Source organism: Parasteatoda tepidariorum, chromosome 4 (genome assembly GCF_982258835.1).
Source record: "Parasteatoda tepidariorum strain Cologne lab strain chromosome 4, Ptep-v5.0, whole genome shotgun sequence".
Taxonomy (NCBI): domain Eukaryota; kingdom Metazoa; phylum Arthropoda; class Arachnida; order Araneae; family Theridiidae; genus Parasteatoda; species Parasteatoda tepidariorum.
Window position 1 is genome coordinate 57422327 of NC_141758.1, and position 14668 is coordinate 57436994.

A 14668-nucleotide genomic window follows, 5' to 3' on the forward strand; every position below is an offset into this window, starting at 1 on the left:
ACAGGCATTGTCATACCAGTATTAAAATCAAGCCTAGACCTAACGGAGCTAGCTAACTATCACACAATAGCAATGACTAGTTGTTTCAGCAATGTACTTAAGCACATGATCAACTTTCGTCTTGTGTATTTTCTCGATAAAAAAAATTATTCCCGATTTTCAGAGGGCAGGTCGACCATTTGCTTTCATTTCATGCATATTATGTTTGCTTTCATCTTATTTAAATAGTAAATAACTATAGTTCCCTTAATTCTTCTTTATAAAGTATGATGATACGAAATGATTTTTAATTTAATTTTTTCACCATTATTTTTTTTGAGAGCCCTAAATAAATCTGGTAGAGCAGATAAATATGCCAGTGGTCCAATGCTTTCAATTTGATAAATTTAGTAGGTTAAGAATTGTTAGTTAAGTCTATTGTTCGAAACCGAGTGAAAAAAAGTGATTTTCCCGTAAATTGGCTCGTTTGAAAAAATATGTTTTAAAAGTATTCTTTACAATGCAAGATGATAAAAAAATGTCTTGATTTTATATTTTTCATAAGATATTACATTCTTTATTAAAAAAATAAAGCTAAATGTTAATTTCGCGTAAGGATAAAATAATGATTGCATATTATTTTAATTACATGTAAAAAAAATCATGTTAGAAATTATAAACAATAAATTTTCTTGCGTAGAACGTATTTTTTAAAACTTTATAAAATATTTCATTTATTATTCAAATATATAAACTTTTCAGAAGTTCTAAAAATCGGTCGAATCTCTCTCTTTTTATAGTAGCAATCTGTTTCTGAAATTATATGAACATTTTTCTTTTACCGAATGCTTTTTTAGTTTCTTTAAAAATTTAAAACGTGTTAAAATGCATTGTAATCTATTTCAATAATTCCAAAATAACTCAAAACCAATTGCGTTATAATAAGTTTTAAAATGATAAGTTTTAATGTAAATAGTGGTTTTAGTTTCATAGTTTATTATATAGCACTATTGGAACAAGTAAATATTTATATATATACATATATATATATATATATATATATATATAAAAAACGCTGATGTTAAGAAATTAGATTGTAAATCATTTATGCTATATTCCACCCTGACTTGCATTTTGAATTTTCGATATTCTTCAGTAAGTAGTAATTTACTCATTTTTGGAGGAAAATGTAATGTATTTGACCTTCTACAAACATTACTTACTTTTTAGGTCAATGAAAAACCTTTGTATTTTGAATTCAAAATACAAAATTACAAACAGTAAACAATAAGGATGCTTCGCGTAGTTTTATATATCTTTTTAGTATTTTATTTTACTTCAGTTTTGAGGCAGCAATTATAGGATTTTAAAAAATTATTCGGTATTCAAGAACATGTTTAACCATAAACTAGTGCTCTTTTTAACAGCTTACAAATACTTAAACAACTTTGCCAGGTTTGGAATTAAGGAAGTATTACCAGTAATATTGCCAAGATCATTATAATATTTTGTTTTCTTTCTTGATTGATTTACCATATAAGACAAAAAAAATCAATATGACAAGAAAACGCAATTTTCAAATGAGTTTTATAAATATTTTTTTTAGTCTACAAAAATGTTAGATATTGGTAGGGCCTCGGTTACCTACATTAATGCTTCCATTATATTACATTGATTCAGTATATTGTTATTTATACTGTTCTTATTTTATATTTATGTGGAAACTAAGAGCACGTGAGAGTCTACTATATTTTTTTATTATTTTAGAATAGAATTATGCATAAATTTTTTTTTAATTCTGTATCTTATTGGCAAAACTGAAAATTTTGTGCACATTTTACATTGTATAACTTTTATACAAATGTGGTAGAGACATTTTGTCTCTTGTAAAAATAAGATATTTTCTAAATATATTTAGAATCATTTAAATATGACTTCTGATTAATAATGGTATTAATAATATCATTGTAAAACATAAAAATAAAGGAAAACCAAACTATTTAAGTTGAAAAATGTTATCATAATTTCGTCAGTATAGATAGCAAGAAACAAGAAATTATATTAAATGCTTGAATTGGTTATTAAAGACTAATATTCATCTCACCTTTTAAAAATTTTCATTCATTTAATTTTAATTACAACCCTCAACCTTAAATTCATCTAACCATTCCAGATACCTTAAGGCAGGAGTTGTATTTTTATTTTCATTTGATTTTCATAGAAAGATTGATTAGTTAATCCTTTTTTGAAATTCAGTAGAAATACTGGTATGCCAAATTTGTTTTATTAAAGATTGGCATAAAAAAACTCCCTCTTTAGCTTTGAATGTAAACCTTGCTTTTGCCTTTTTTTTCATCCCAGCTTAAATACATCATTTCGGCCCTCAAATGTAAAATTTTGTTTGCATTGAAAATTTAATGATCCGGCCAACTTTCGTTTTCATACTGTTAAAGAAAGTATACAAAAGCTTGTGCCAATAAACCTAGTTTGAGTGATAGTCATAACATCTAAAAGAAATCTTGAGGAGGTAAATTCATCCTCAGTTTGAGAATGCTTTCTACTCTTTACTTGCAAATGATAATTTTTCCTCGATTTCAAAAGGTTTTTCTAACCTTGTTTTGTAAAGAAAACGTTCAATATAGATATAAGGGGGTTTATTGAAGTAAGCTTAATGCGAACCGTAAAGCGCGTAAGCGAGCATAGTTAAATTTAACATTGATTTAAGTTTGCTTGCATGTTTTATTTGCTAATCATTTATAAATCATGCTTGGCTTTGTATTAAAAGTTGCTGCTGACATTAAAAACAACCTCACACTGCCACATGAGAGTAGATTCAATCGATACTGTAACAGAATTCATTCAAAAATTAGCAATAATTTCAAACAAATAAAAATATTGAAATTTTAAAGTGCATAAACATTTAAGAGAAATACCCTCTCAATATTCTGAATTACCATTTCAATATTCTTAAGCATTACCTAATTATGAAACACAGCAAAAACCACCATGTTAAATGTTTGATATGGTAAACTATGTCCCTAAAACGATTTTTAACTAAACCACTGAAAATGAGAAATTTAATTATTGTATTAGTATATCAGAGCGGGAGCTTATCATATTAATTGCTTGATGTGACAATAATATCCATTTCTATTAATACCATTTTCTCACGTATGGTTAAATTAGAAAAGCTTTAAATGCAATGGGACTGGGAATTATTCAGAAATCCCGGAATTCTCTTATTGATATTATGCCAAATAAATGAACCGTTAATTCATTAATAGCTCGTGCTTAAGGATTGAAGCTCAGATGCTTAGAGTTATTGCATATTTCCGACTTCCTCAATATATATAGGGATATAAATAGAATCCTCTATGTAAGTCGGTCCCTTTGTTCGGCAATTTATTCGTAAATCACTATAGTCTTTATATTGATCGACCAACAACTTTCAATTCATAGCTTCGTTATACGTCATTGAATTGCAATGCTTTGTAGTTTTAACCATTGCGGTTAATTTGAAATGTGTATCAGTTAAAGCGATTAAGAATTTGATGATTTAAATAATTTGGGGTGGTTGTTATTCAACATTTATTTAATAACTCATCTCAATGGTGCATTTGACAATATTCTTCTGTCTCAATGGTATTAATAAATATATCAGTCTAGAGCTGAGGTAGCTCAGGCGATAGAGCATTTACCTCGCAATGAGGTGATCCAGGTTCGAATCCCTGCCATTGCTGGATGGTACAAATTCCGCACCCGGATCGCACCGACCACAGTGTTGATGTAAAATATCCTCAGTGGTAGACAGATCATGGCTAAAAATCTCCTTGCCATCAGGCTAACCATGGAAGATTTTCGTGGTTTTCTTCTCCATGTAACGCACTTGCGGGGTTAGTTCCACGAAAAAGTCTTCCAAGAATGCAAATTCCTCTCAATACTGGATCCAGGAGCTCCCTTTTCTTCTGTATTGGGTTCAAAATTACAAGACTGTGGAGTTGAATATTGGTAGCCGTAAACTCAAAATGGGATCGGTTGTTCATCGATGGTTATAAAATAAAATATATGAGTCTTAAAAATGATACTCTGGTGAGAATTAACACCTAAAAACCTGATAACTCCGAGGCTACAAATGTCAAAATGTTATGTTGTGTTTTCATTGTAGATGTTTATTTGTTTTTAATGAAAATTAGAGCAAGATTTTTTTAGATGTTTTTTTTTAAAATTTTTCTCATAGCAATTAAAGGAAGAGTGTGTTTTTTTTTATACCTCCAGAAATATTTGCTCAATTTCTATTAGTCCACTTCTTAACTGCATCAGTTGTTCGTCTGGCTGTGACTCAAAATTTAATCCATATGACTGATTTATTATTAGTTCACAAACAAATATCGTTTTCACTAGAATTATGCATTTTACTATACATGAATTAGTTTAACGTCTATTGCAATTATTTGAGGTCATGTCATTTTATTAAATCTTTATTTTCGAAAAAAAAGTAAATATGGAACGAAACATGATGTCATTGCTAACATACCGTGGTTAAGCATACTATTTTTATATCCATTGTAGTATAGTGAGTCGGCAACAAATTTGTATTCTGCGTATTTCTCTAAAATGTTTTAAATACAGAATGTTATAAAAGATATTTTATGATATTCTGCTGGTTATTAAATGTTTTTTAACCATATTGATTATGAGAAAAAGGATTTGTCCCGGAAAATCTGTTTTTTTTTAGTTCATTTATGCTAATTTTCTGATTATTAAAAACGAAATGACAAGTTAAGAGAGAGATAATTCTGACAGTTTTTGCTCGTAATAAAACTTCTGTGTCACCAAAGCTGCTCGTGACACTTGCGCTGTGTAGAGAGAGTGCCACAGTTGGAAACACCGCTCTTGTTTAACTGAAATTTTGATCTTTAAGTCGTACTTTGATCTGGCTGTCCAGTTGAGTTAGACGAAGAGCGATTAAACCAAATTTAGCTTGAAAATTCACATTAAATGACTAGAGAATGGAAAAAGAAAGTAACAAATTCTCACACTTTAAACGCTTAGAAGTTAAAAAAACCCCAGCAGAAGTGCAGTCGCCGCAACCAACGTTTATAATAAAAAATAAAATAGATTTGTGTTGTTGTATGAAATGATAAAAATAATCTTTCTGATAATCTTAAGTAGTAGTTAGCAGAAGAAATTATCTCCATTGTTCAAATGTAAGTATTGCTATTTTAAAATGGGACTTTTTGCGTCACTGAATATTAATCTTTACAAATTGATGAGTTAAAATACAAGATAATTTCTTGTTCAATTGAATTAGTTCTATGTTTTTTAAATGCAAGACATGTATTTTATTTCATGGGCATAATCCTAAGGTTTGATTAAAATGTAATTTTCAAAAAGCGTTGCGTAACCATTATTTTTATGAGAAACTGAAATCATATGTAAGATTACATATGCATTATATATTTTTTAATTATTACAATAATTTGAACGATTTTTTCGTAAAAAAATAAATATTATATTTAAAACAGAAACTAGCAATAAAAGTTTTTATTTTATTTCATCACTTTTTGATAAAACTTAAATCTTAAAAGCTTAGTAAAATTTTTTAAAAAAAAAACCTTAATTTCTTTTCGGAATATACTTAAAATTATAAATAAGAAATATAAGTGTCGAATTTGAAATTAATAAATTCATGAAAATCATCTTTTCTTTCATGTAACTACAAATCGACTTTTGAGCTTTTGTTTTCCCAGTTGTGTTAGTTTTTCTTTCCTAGTTGTTGCTTTCCTTTTTCTGTCCAGTTATGTAACAAGTACTGACATATGCGAACCTCCCATTGAGGTTATTAAATCAACAGAGAGTAAGGGGAAATAATAGAAATGCCTTGACACAATGACACAACTGGACGGCAAAAGGGTTTATTATAAATACTTTATTTGTTTCCTTCGTATAGTCTAAGGAAGGAAAAATAAGCAGGTTTTATTTTTAACCCTTAAAAAAACACTGAAAGTATTTTAAGTAAGTAATTAAAGAAAAGCAATATGTCCTTATTTAAAAATAAGAAATTTTCTAGCGAATAAACAGGATGCCTCGAAAATGACTAACAATTTGAAATAATTAAGAAGAAAATAAAAGGAGAGAGAATTTTATTTCATTTTATATTTTATAACAATCGTTGAATGGCTGACCCAATTTTAAGTTTACGGCTCTGTCCAGTTCCGTAGCCTTGTAATTTTGCACCCAATCCAGAAGACAAGGGAACTCCTGGATCAAGTATTAGGAGAAATTTGCCTTCGTGATGGACTTTTTGATGGTACTAACCGCATTTGCATTACATGGAGATGAAAACCCAGCAAATCTCCCACAGTTAGCAAGGGGACTTTAACTCATGATCCGTCTACCACTGAGGATATTTTACGTCAGCAATGTGGTCGGTGAGGGACTCCTATCGACCAGCCATTGCTGGGATTCGAACTCGGTTCACATCATAGGAATCCAAACACTCTATCCTCTGAGCTACTACGGCTCAAGGAGTGAGGATTTTTTTTACCGTCATTAAACAACCGACCCAATTTTGGGTTTACGACTACCAATGTTTAACTCCGTGGTCCTGTAATTTTGAACCTAATCTAGAAGACAAAGAAACTTCTGGATCAGTATCACCAAAGGAATGATTTGTTATGGGAACATGGAGGACTTTGTAACCGGACAGATTTAACGTGCACCAGTCACCATTTACAAGGGGAGTCTTTGGCCGGTGGGGATCGAACCCACGATTTCTTGAACATGGTCCTAGTGCCCTACGAACCAGTTTATCCCGGCGAGAGAATTGTTGTTTGCTGATTATTACACATCAAACAACTTGATTTTGTTGGATAAAAATTTAAAACTTAACGAAAATTCGCTAAGCTGACAGGAAAGACTAGTTTTTTGTTGCATGTCGGAGCACTCCAGTCAAAATATTTCTCGGGAGTTTTGTCATATGGTTCCTCCTTGTAGTTGCTGCAAACGGTAGTTATTAGAGCCAGCTGTTGTTGAACTTTACTATAACAACTTGTTAACTATAACATCAAAATCTTACAGAATTTATCAAAACAATATATCTAGATTTGTTAATTAAAAGTATTTAATACTGCAACCAAATGACTTTCGCAGTGTCAGCCAGGAATGGCTATACTGAGCCATTCTAGAACAAGAGCAAGAAATGTTAAAAGAGTGAACTAACCAGTTTTTATTTAAAATTAACAACAAATAAAGCATGCCCTTTCTTAGATTTCGAGGTGTTAAAGACCACATTTAATTCAATAAATGTCGACACCTCAAATTAGAGGCATCGGTTATTGTTTTAGGATTAAGTCATATCGTCTTCTCTCAAACTTTTGCCTCCGAATTATTCCAAAATTATCTGAACTTATTAACTCATGTATAGACGTTTATTGAACTTCTTTTGCCGGTTTTGATTCAAAGTTAATAAGTAAATAATTTCATTTTGTTTTAGACTTTAAGGATTTAAAGGAACATTCATTGCAATAAAATCTCACCTTAATTGGAGGTATCGGATATTGTTTTAGAATTAAGTCATATTGTTTTCTTTTGTTTTTGAGCTGTTAAAAAATTAACAGAACTTTCATCTAGAATTTTAAACTTCTTTTGCCAGTTTTGATTTAATATTAGTGAATAAATAAAGCATACTATTTATGCTATTAAACACCAATTCGATTCGTTTCAATTCAAATTGAAGGTTCATGAAGTAATTGAAGGTTCATTGAAGGTTCATCATTGAAATGAAGTTGATTTCGTTCCAATTCAATTGAATAATATTTTCAGATAAAATTACACTGTACTCTATTATAAAGCATTATTTTCTTGATTTAATTTAAAATCTGATAAATGACCTGTTTTAAAATTATTAAACAAATGTAACTTGTCTTTTTTCGGTTTTCGTACCATTAAATCCAACATTAATATCAATCTGTTCAATAAATAAAAAGAAAATCAATAAATAAATTACTCCTCAAAAAAGAAGACTCATAATCTGTCAGCTGAATCCAAATTTAGAGGAACAAATCAAAACCGTTGCTCGCCTCCAGTATCGATTACTCTAATTTTGTATATTTATTTTTTATCCGATTTTTTTCATAAAGAAAGACAAATCATAAAGTAAAAAGAAAGATCATCACTCATTCTGACGAAGCTATTTCATTTTAAGATCATTATTATTTTACTTTCGATTCGAAATAAATGACAGCTATTAGAATAAAATACTGTCATTCTAAATCACAAATTTATGTAATTTTATTATAAATTTTTTTCCATGACATTTCAAATCTATATTAGAATCTGCTAAAAGGAAATAAAAATGCTTTTTTGTGTTACTTTTATTGAGGTTTACAACATGAAGAACTATGTTGGCTTTTTAATATCGAGTATTTATCTTAAAAATGAAAGCTATGTAAATAACAATATGGTGAAAGAAAATACAAGTTCAAATGGATTGTGTTGTTTTCTTATTTAAACCATGTAAGTTTTTTTAAATTATATTATCTGCGAAATCTTTATTAAAATAAGAATAAGTATAGTTTTGAATTTTTTTCACAGCATGACTATATTTAAAAAAATTAAATAAAATTAAATTTTTTGAATGATTTGAAATTCAGTATTCCAAAATGAATTTAAAGTTTATGCTGACCAGGTGGCCGAGTGATTAGCGTGTCTGACTGCGGAGCCATTGGCCACGGGTTCGAATCCTGCTCAGGGCATGGATGTTTCTTTCTCTCTCGGTGTGTTCTATGTTCTTTCTCCTTTGTGTGAATGTGACCAGCCCTATAAACGGGCTTGTGGTTGTGTGACGTGGGCGACGCTGCTCCACCGCCGTGACTTCGCCACAGGTGCCCACTGGGTAACGAGAAAAGAGTAGCAATTTTGGCATTCCTGTGGTCAATGGGACAATCCCCAAGTGCCCACCATTAAAAAAAATTTAAAGTTTATAAAGAAATAAATTTCAACTGTTTATAAATAATGCATGAACAGGGATAATTTTGGCAAGTTTTGAAAGTTATAACAATAAATATGTTGACAACTTTCTAAAACAGATAAGAAGAAAGAAACTTAATATGTTTTACAAAAGCTTTAAATATCAATCTGGTTCATCTGCTTCTGTTTATGATATTGTATTATATTAAGTATTTAATTTCATTTATGAAATATGAGGATATTTTTAAGAGACAAATTTCAAGCATTTGAAAATTTAATTTACTTGGTGCAAAGAATTACAGCTAAGGAAAGTAAATAAAATTAAACAGGTGATGATGAAATAATAAAAATTCGATATTCCAAAATAAGTTCATAAACATAAATTCCAAATATTGATAATATAATGATTACATGGACATTATTAATTTTCAAATACAGGTCTTGAAAACAATTTTTGATGCTCTGTTAAAGTTTCTAGATCAAATGTTTATGAATAGCACCGCAAATACAATTTCTTTTTTATCCAAGTTTTGAAAAAAAAATATACTTGATGCTCTGTCAAAGTTTCTGGATCAATTTGAAAAGAAGAAACTACATTCACAATTTGTGTCTTGTAATAGAGTTGCTATTAAAATGGAATTCAGAGATTAATGGATCGGAAAATGGCATATTTATTTGAACATTACCCAGATAAAGAGTAACACAGTTGAATCGTATACTGGGAAGGGAGTAATAGAAAGAAACATCAGAGTAACTGTATTTATAGCTTTCTTGGGCTCAAACGCAACGTACAATCAGAACATTATGATTGTAGGCTGACGTAGAAGAAATATGCTTCATATAAATGCGATTACGGTTTTTCTTCAACAAGGCTTGGAAAAAAATATTATTAGCAACCTGGCAAAAGTATTCCAGTAAAGCTATATAATTTATATTTAGTGATTTTTTTTTAACTTAAAAATATGTTCGGCGTTTTTATGCTGTGATTGTTTCTTTTATCGGTCTTTAAAATTTTCATTGTATTCCTTTTTTTTAATCAGCAACTAAATATAATTAAAAGTAAAGGAATTTGTTGTGAAAACAAACTTTAGTAGGTCAAAAGAAGTATGAAAATGTAAACCGATGCCATTTTGAAAGGTTTTGAAAATAAGGATAATTAATGATCTGTCAAGTTTCTCAATTAAATTATAAAAGAGAATACAGTATTTTTATGGGGAAACTTGTTTCTCGTAATGGGATCAGAAACTTTCGTTGACTTACAAACTGGTAAAGCTACGTTAGTTTATGCAACATAATATATTAATTCATTTTTTTCATATTTTATTTTTAAAATATTTTCACCATTCTTATATTACAAATGTTTTAATGTTTTTTAAATTTAAATCTTTTATTCTAGATCTGCCAGCAAATGTTCAGGAAAAGTGTCAACTTAAAGATTATACCACAATTAAAAGAATGTCATTTTCTTTAAAAATCTCTTTTTAATGAAGAAATTTACTGATTTAAAGACAATTAGTTCCTGTTCCATTGACACCAAGATTAAAGTTTCCGTGCCGAAACCGAAGCTCAAGCCAATTATTTTTGGTACCGGAACGTGTTATTAGATCATTAAAGCTGATGATGGCACTTAAGTTCCGTGAAGAAGAATATTTTAACACAAACTGCTCTCCTCACTAAGAAAACCTGCTTTAAACTCTTATAGTTGTCCACATATAATCTATGTTAAAGTATGCGATTGTTGAAGCAAGGAATTAATATGCATGAGAAGAATTGATGTTGTAATTACATATCTGGTAGTGTGATCTTCGAAATCTTAACATCAATCAAAAAGCACTTAAAAGTGAGATATTATCTTTGTGAAAATAAAACATAAGTAATTGCTATAGAAAGTTGAACCCTTTATTTGAAAATCGTTAATTCCACTTGGGTTTACTTATAAAGGAGTGCTATATAGTTATGAGAAATTAGATTCTGAACTTGCTGAATTGAAATTTGTAGCTTAATATTGCAAAACAAGTGGTTAAATAATGCTTAAGTTTGAAAATGAAGTGCATAAAAATAAGTTCTGAGGTGACTTTTCTACTAAATATTGCTTAATAAGTGAATCGAAATAATTTATTAAAGGATTTTTCTCCAAACACAATATGAGAAGTAAGTAGTTAGTTAATTAAGTTTGGGAAACAACGACTATTCAATATCAAGTGTGCTACAAAATCAAAAAGAGATTACAATATGTGAATATCATTAAAAAGCTAGAAACAATATTTTTAGTTATAAACATGTAAGCGAATCATGAATGAGTAATAATCGAATTCTAGAAAGACTAGAAGATTTGAACCGTCTAAAAATGACTGTGAAAGTAGTTTAAGAAGTGAATAGTAAGAAACATTAAGTAGTCATCAAAGCGAATGTAAGTGAATCATAACTATTTCAGTCAAATAAAAATTAAGCTACATGAATAACGATTGCACAGATTTATGTTAATTACATCAACTTAAAATTTAGAAATGTAGCCTTAACATTGTTGGTAAACAAGGCAGCTACAATTTAGTAACTAAATTTTAAGAGAACTTTTTATTTCCTAAATTTTAACCTTATGATGTGTTGACTTTGGCACCTAACAGAAAACAGTTTTGCGATTAACTGTTCAGTTTCCAACTCATTATGCTCGAGATAGATTTTTCGGCGGAAGAACTTATCGCTGGTTTAGCATCCATGGCACATATTCCCTATACATCACCGTCTCCGAAGGAAAATCTTGACTCTTCCATATCTGCTATAGACGATTCAGAACTGAATCTGACATCTGAATACAACACTTCAAACTTTGGAGATGAAAGTTCAATGGTGAATTGGTACCGTCACTCACCGGGTATAACTGCCGTTTTCTGCGTGGGATATTTCTTGGTGTTTATGCTTGGCATTCTTGGAAATAGTTTTGTTGTCGCCGTGGTGATGAGATCGCCAAGAATGAGAACCGTTACTAATTATTTTATAGTGAACCTGGCTTGTGCGGACATATTAGTTCTTTTATTCTGCTTGCCAGCTACCTTACTAGGAAACATATTTGTTCGTAAGTACCTCTTCTTTTATATTAATGCTTGTTCTTTTTACTTATTATAATAATTTTTTTATGAAATATTTAGTTATTATAGATTTTAAACATGCAAAATAAATTTTTAATGCATTGTTAATTTTAAGACCCGGTATGTTTAGATTGCTAAGCGCAAGTTTTTAAACACATTTTTCACAATAAAGTTTTCCATTCCGAGAAAAAAAGTATGTTCAAAACTACCAGAATGTGGTAAAATGTATCGTATTTCTGGCTCTATGGGAACACCAAGCATCTCGGTAATTTTTACCGAAGCACTTTGGTAATGAATTTGGTAATATTAACAATAAAATGGTTTGTTAATATGTTATAAAAGTAGGTAAATCTGGTAAAATTAGGTAATTTTTTCACAATATAAAAAACATTTGTTCGGTAAAATTTTCATTTTCTCTTCAGTTTTGCAATTTTTTACTAAATGTGTGGCAATAAAAACTATAGTTTTGAAAACCAGAGTTTCCCGTCAACCATTACCATATGAACGGAAAAAATTACCAAATAAATAGTTTAAATACCTTATATCTATATATTAATAGGCTAGCAATATTTTGTCTCGCTAAAAACTCCCAAACTACGCAACAGAATTAAACAAATAAGGTGTCGTTTTAAAGGTATTGTTATGTAGATGTGCAATAAGGTCTTAAATTATGAAAATTTCCTTTAATTAATTAATAAAATTAATAATTTAGTTTCAACCAATGAGAATTCAGCAAATCATTTTTCGGGTGGTTCGCATAAGCATTGTTTCCGTAAGCATAGTTTGATTTGAAGCATTTCTGAATTAATAGATTGATAAACAAAAATAAGAGTGGATAAAAAAAAACGGAACTGAATTTCTTAAGAAAAGAATTCAATATCTTTAGTTCCTTTGATAAATTTTTCGTTACAATAGAATGGCAATGGCATCGTGCGAATATTCAAACCAAAACAAACGTGCGAATATTCAAACCAAAACAAACGTGCGAATATTCAAACCAAAACAAACTTTCTACAAACAATTATTTTGATTTGAGATTTAAAACGATATCTTAGTTATTTAGTTCTATTTTTATTTATTTAGTGCCTGCTGCCTAAATAAAATGCCTGCTATCAGGCGTCGAAATATCTCTGGCAGACGTCAGAGAAATGAATGGCGGAATTCTAAACGGGAAAGCATTTCTCGCCGAAGGGAATCGCCACCTCTACTAATTCGAGATTTTTACAAATCTGCATTGACTGTTCATGACGATTGTGACCCCTTTACTATTGGATCTATGACTTTTATTTGTAATTTTTGTCATGCTAAGCATTTTATGTTAGAGAAGACAGGAAGTAGCAATGAATATGGTATTTGCTGTCAGAAAGGCAAGGTTGATCTTCCTTTATTGTCACATTCACAATATTTTGAGAATTTGATTACTGGTGTAACATCTTTAGACCATACTGCAAAGAAACGATCCCAAAATTATTTGGACAATATTCGCTCCTATAATTCTGCATTTGCCATGATAAGTTCTGAGACACACTTAGATGAAAGTGTAACCGGTGGAATGTATCATTTTAAAATCCATGACACATTTTACCATCGTGTTGGTTCACTTATACCAAGTGAAGGTTGTCAGCCAAAGTACGCTCAGAATTACTTTTATGATGTAGATACAGCAGTTGAACACAGAATGCGTGAACAAGCTAATGTCAAATGTGATGCGAACATTATGCATGAAATAGCTGTATATCTGAACAGAGTGAATTCATATGTCCAATCTTTTCAAACAATGGGTGATCTCTGTAGGAATTCCAGTGATGGAAATGAAAAGGAAATATGCATGCACATCACTGTCAACGCGTCGTCTGATCAACGACGGTACAATGATGCCACAAGTACAGATGTTGCAGCAATCTTTAGATGCATAGATGCAGTACCTCCTAGGGAACGAAACCTGGTGGTGAAGTCAAAGTCAGGTGGCATTCGCACAGTTTCTGTTTTAGACTCATCGTTAGACCCATTGGCTTATCCGCTACTGTTTCCCCATGGTGATCCTGGATGGCATATTAATATTTCGCACACTGTTACAAATAATCAACGAAACAAAACAACAATGAGACAGTATGCTGCCTATCGTCTTTCCATCAGAGAAACTTCCAGTTTATTGCATCGTTCACAAAAACTGTATCTTATTCAGTGGGTTGTGGATATGTATGTTCGAATTGAAGGCACACGCTTAAATTTCATAAGGCACAATCAAAGTAATTTGCGTGCAGATATGTATTTAAATGTAGCTGATTACATACACCAGCGTGCAGCTGAAAACAATTTGAGAGTTGGGCGTCAAGTCATTCTTCCCTCTTCTTTCATTGGTTCTCCCCGTAATATGCATCAAAACTATTTAGATGCAATGTCCATTGTTCAAAGGTTTGGCAAACCTTCTCTATTCTTAACAATGACATGCATTCCCCGTTGACCAGAGATCAGTGAAAACTTAGCGCCACGGGAATATATCTGGCATTTTTATTTTAAAATTTAAATTTGTTAAAATGTTTTTATAAGATTGCGAAGCAATATGCAATGGAACTGCGAAGCAGTTCTGGGGGTTGGCGAGCGTAGCGAGCAGGGGGCAGAGCCCACTAGTT

The 14668-nt window shown here is 30.5% G+C and overlaps 1 protein-coding gene across 1 annotated transcript in view; it reads left to right on the forward strand.

The window, feature by feature from the left end:
- LOC107452521 (neuropeptide SIFamide receptor) overlaps positions 1–14668 on the forward strand; it is a 124711-nt gene that overhangs the window by 17122 nt on the left and 92921 nt on the right. Inside the window, exon 2 of the mRNA XM_016069011.3 lies at positions 10346–12022. Coding sequence (XP_015924497.3) covers positions 11614–12022 — 409 coding nt within the window. The 5' untranslated portion in view covers positions 10346–11613. The remainder of the gene's footprint in view (positions 1–10345; positions 12023–14668) is intronic.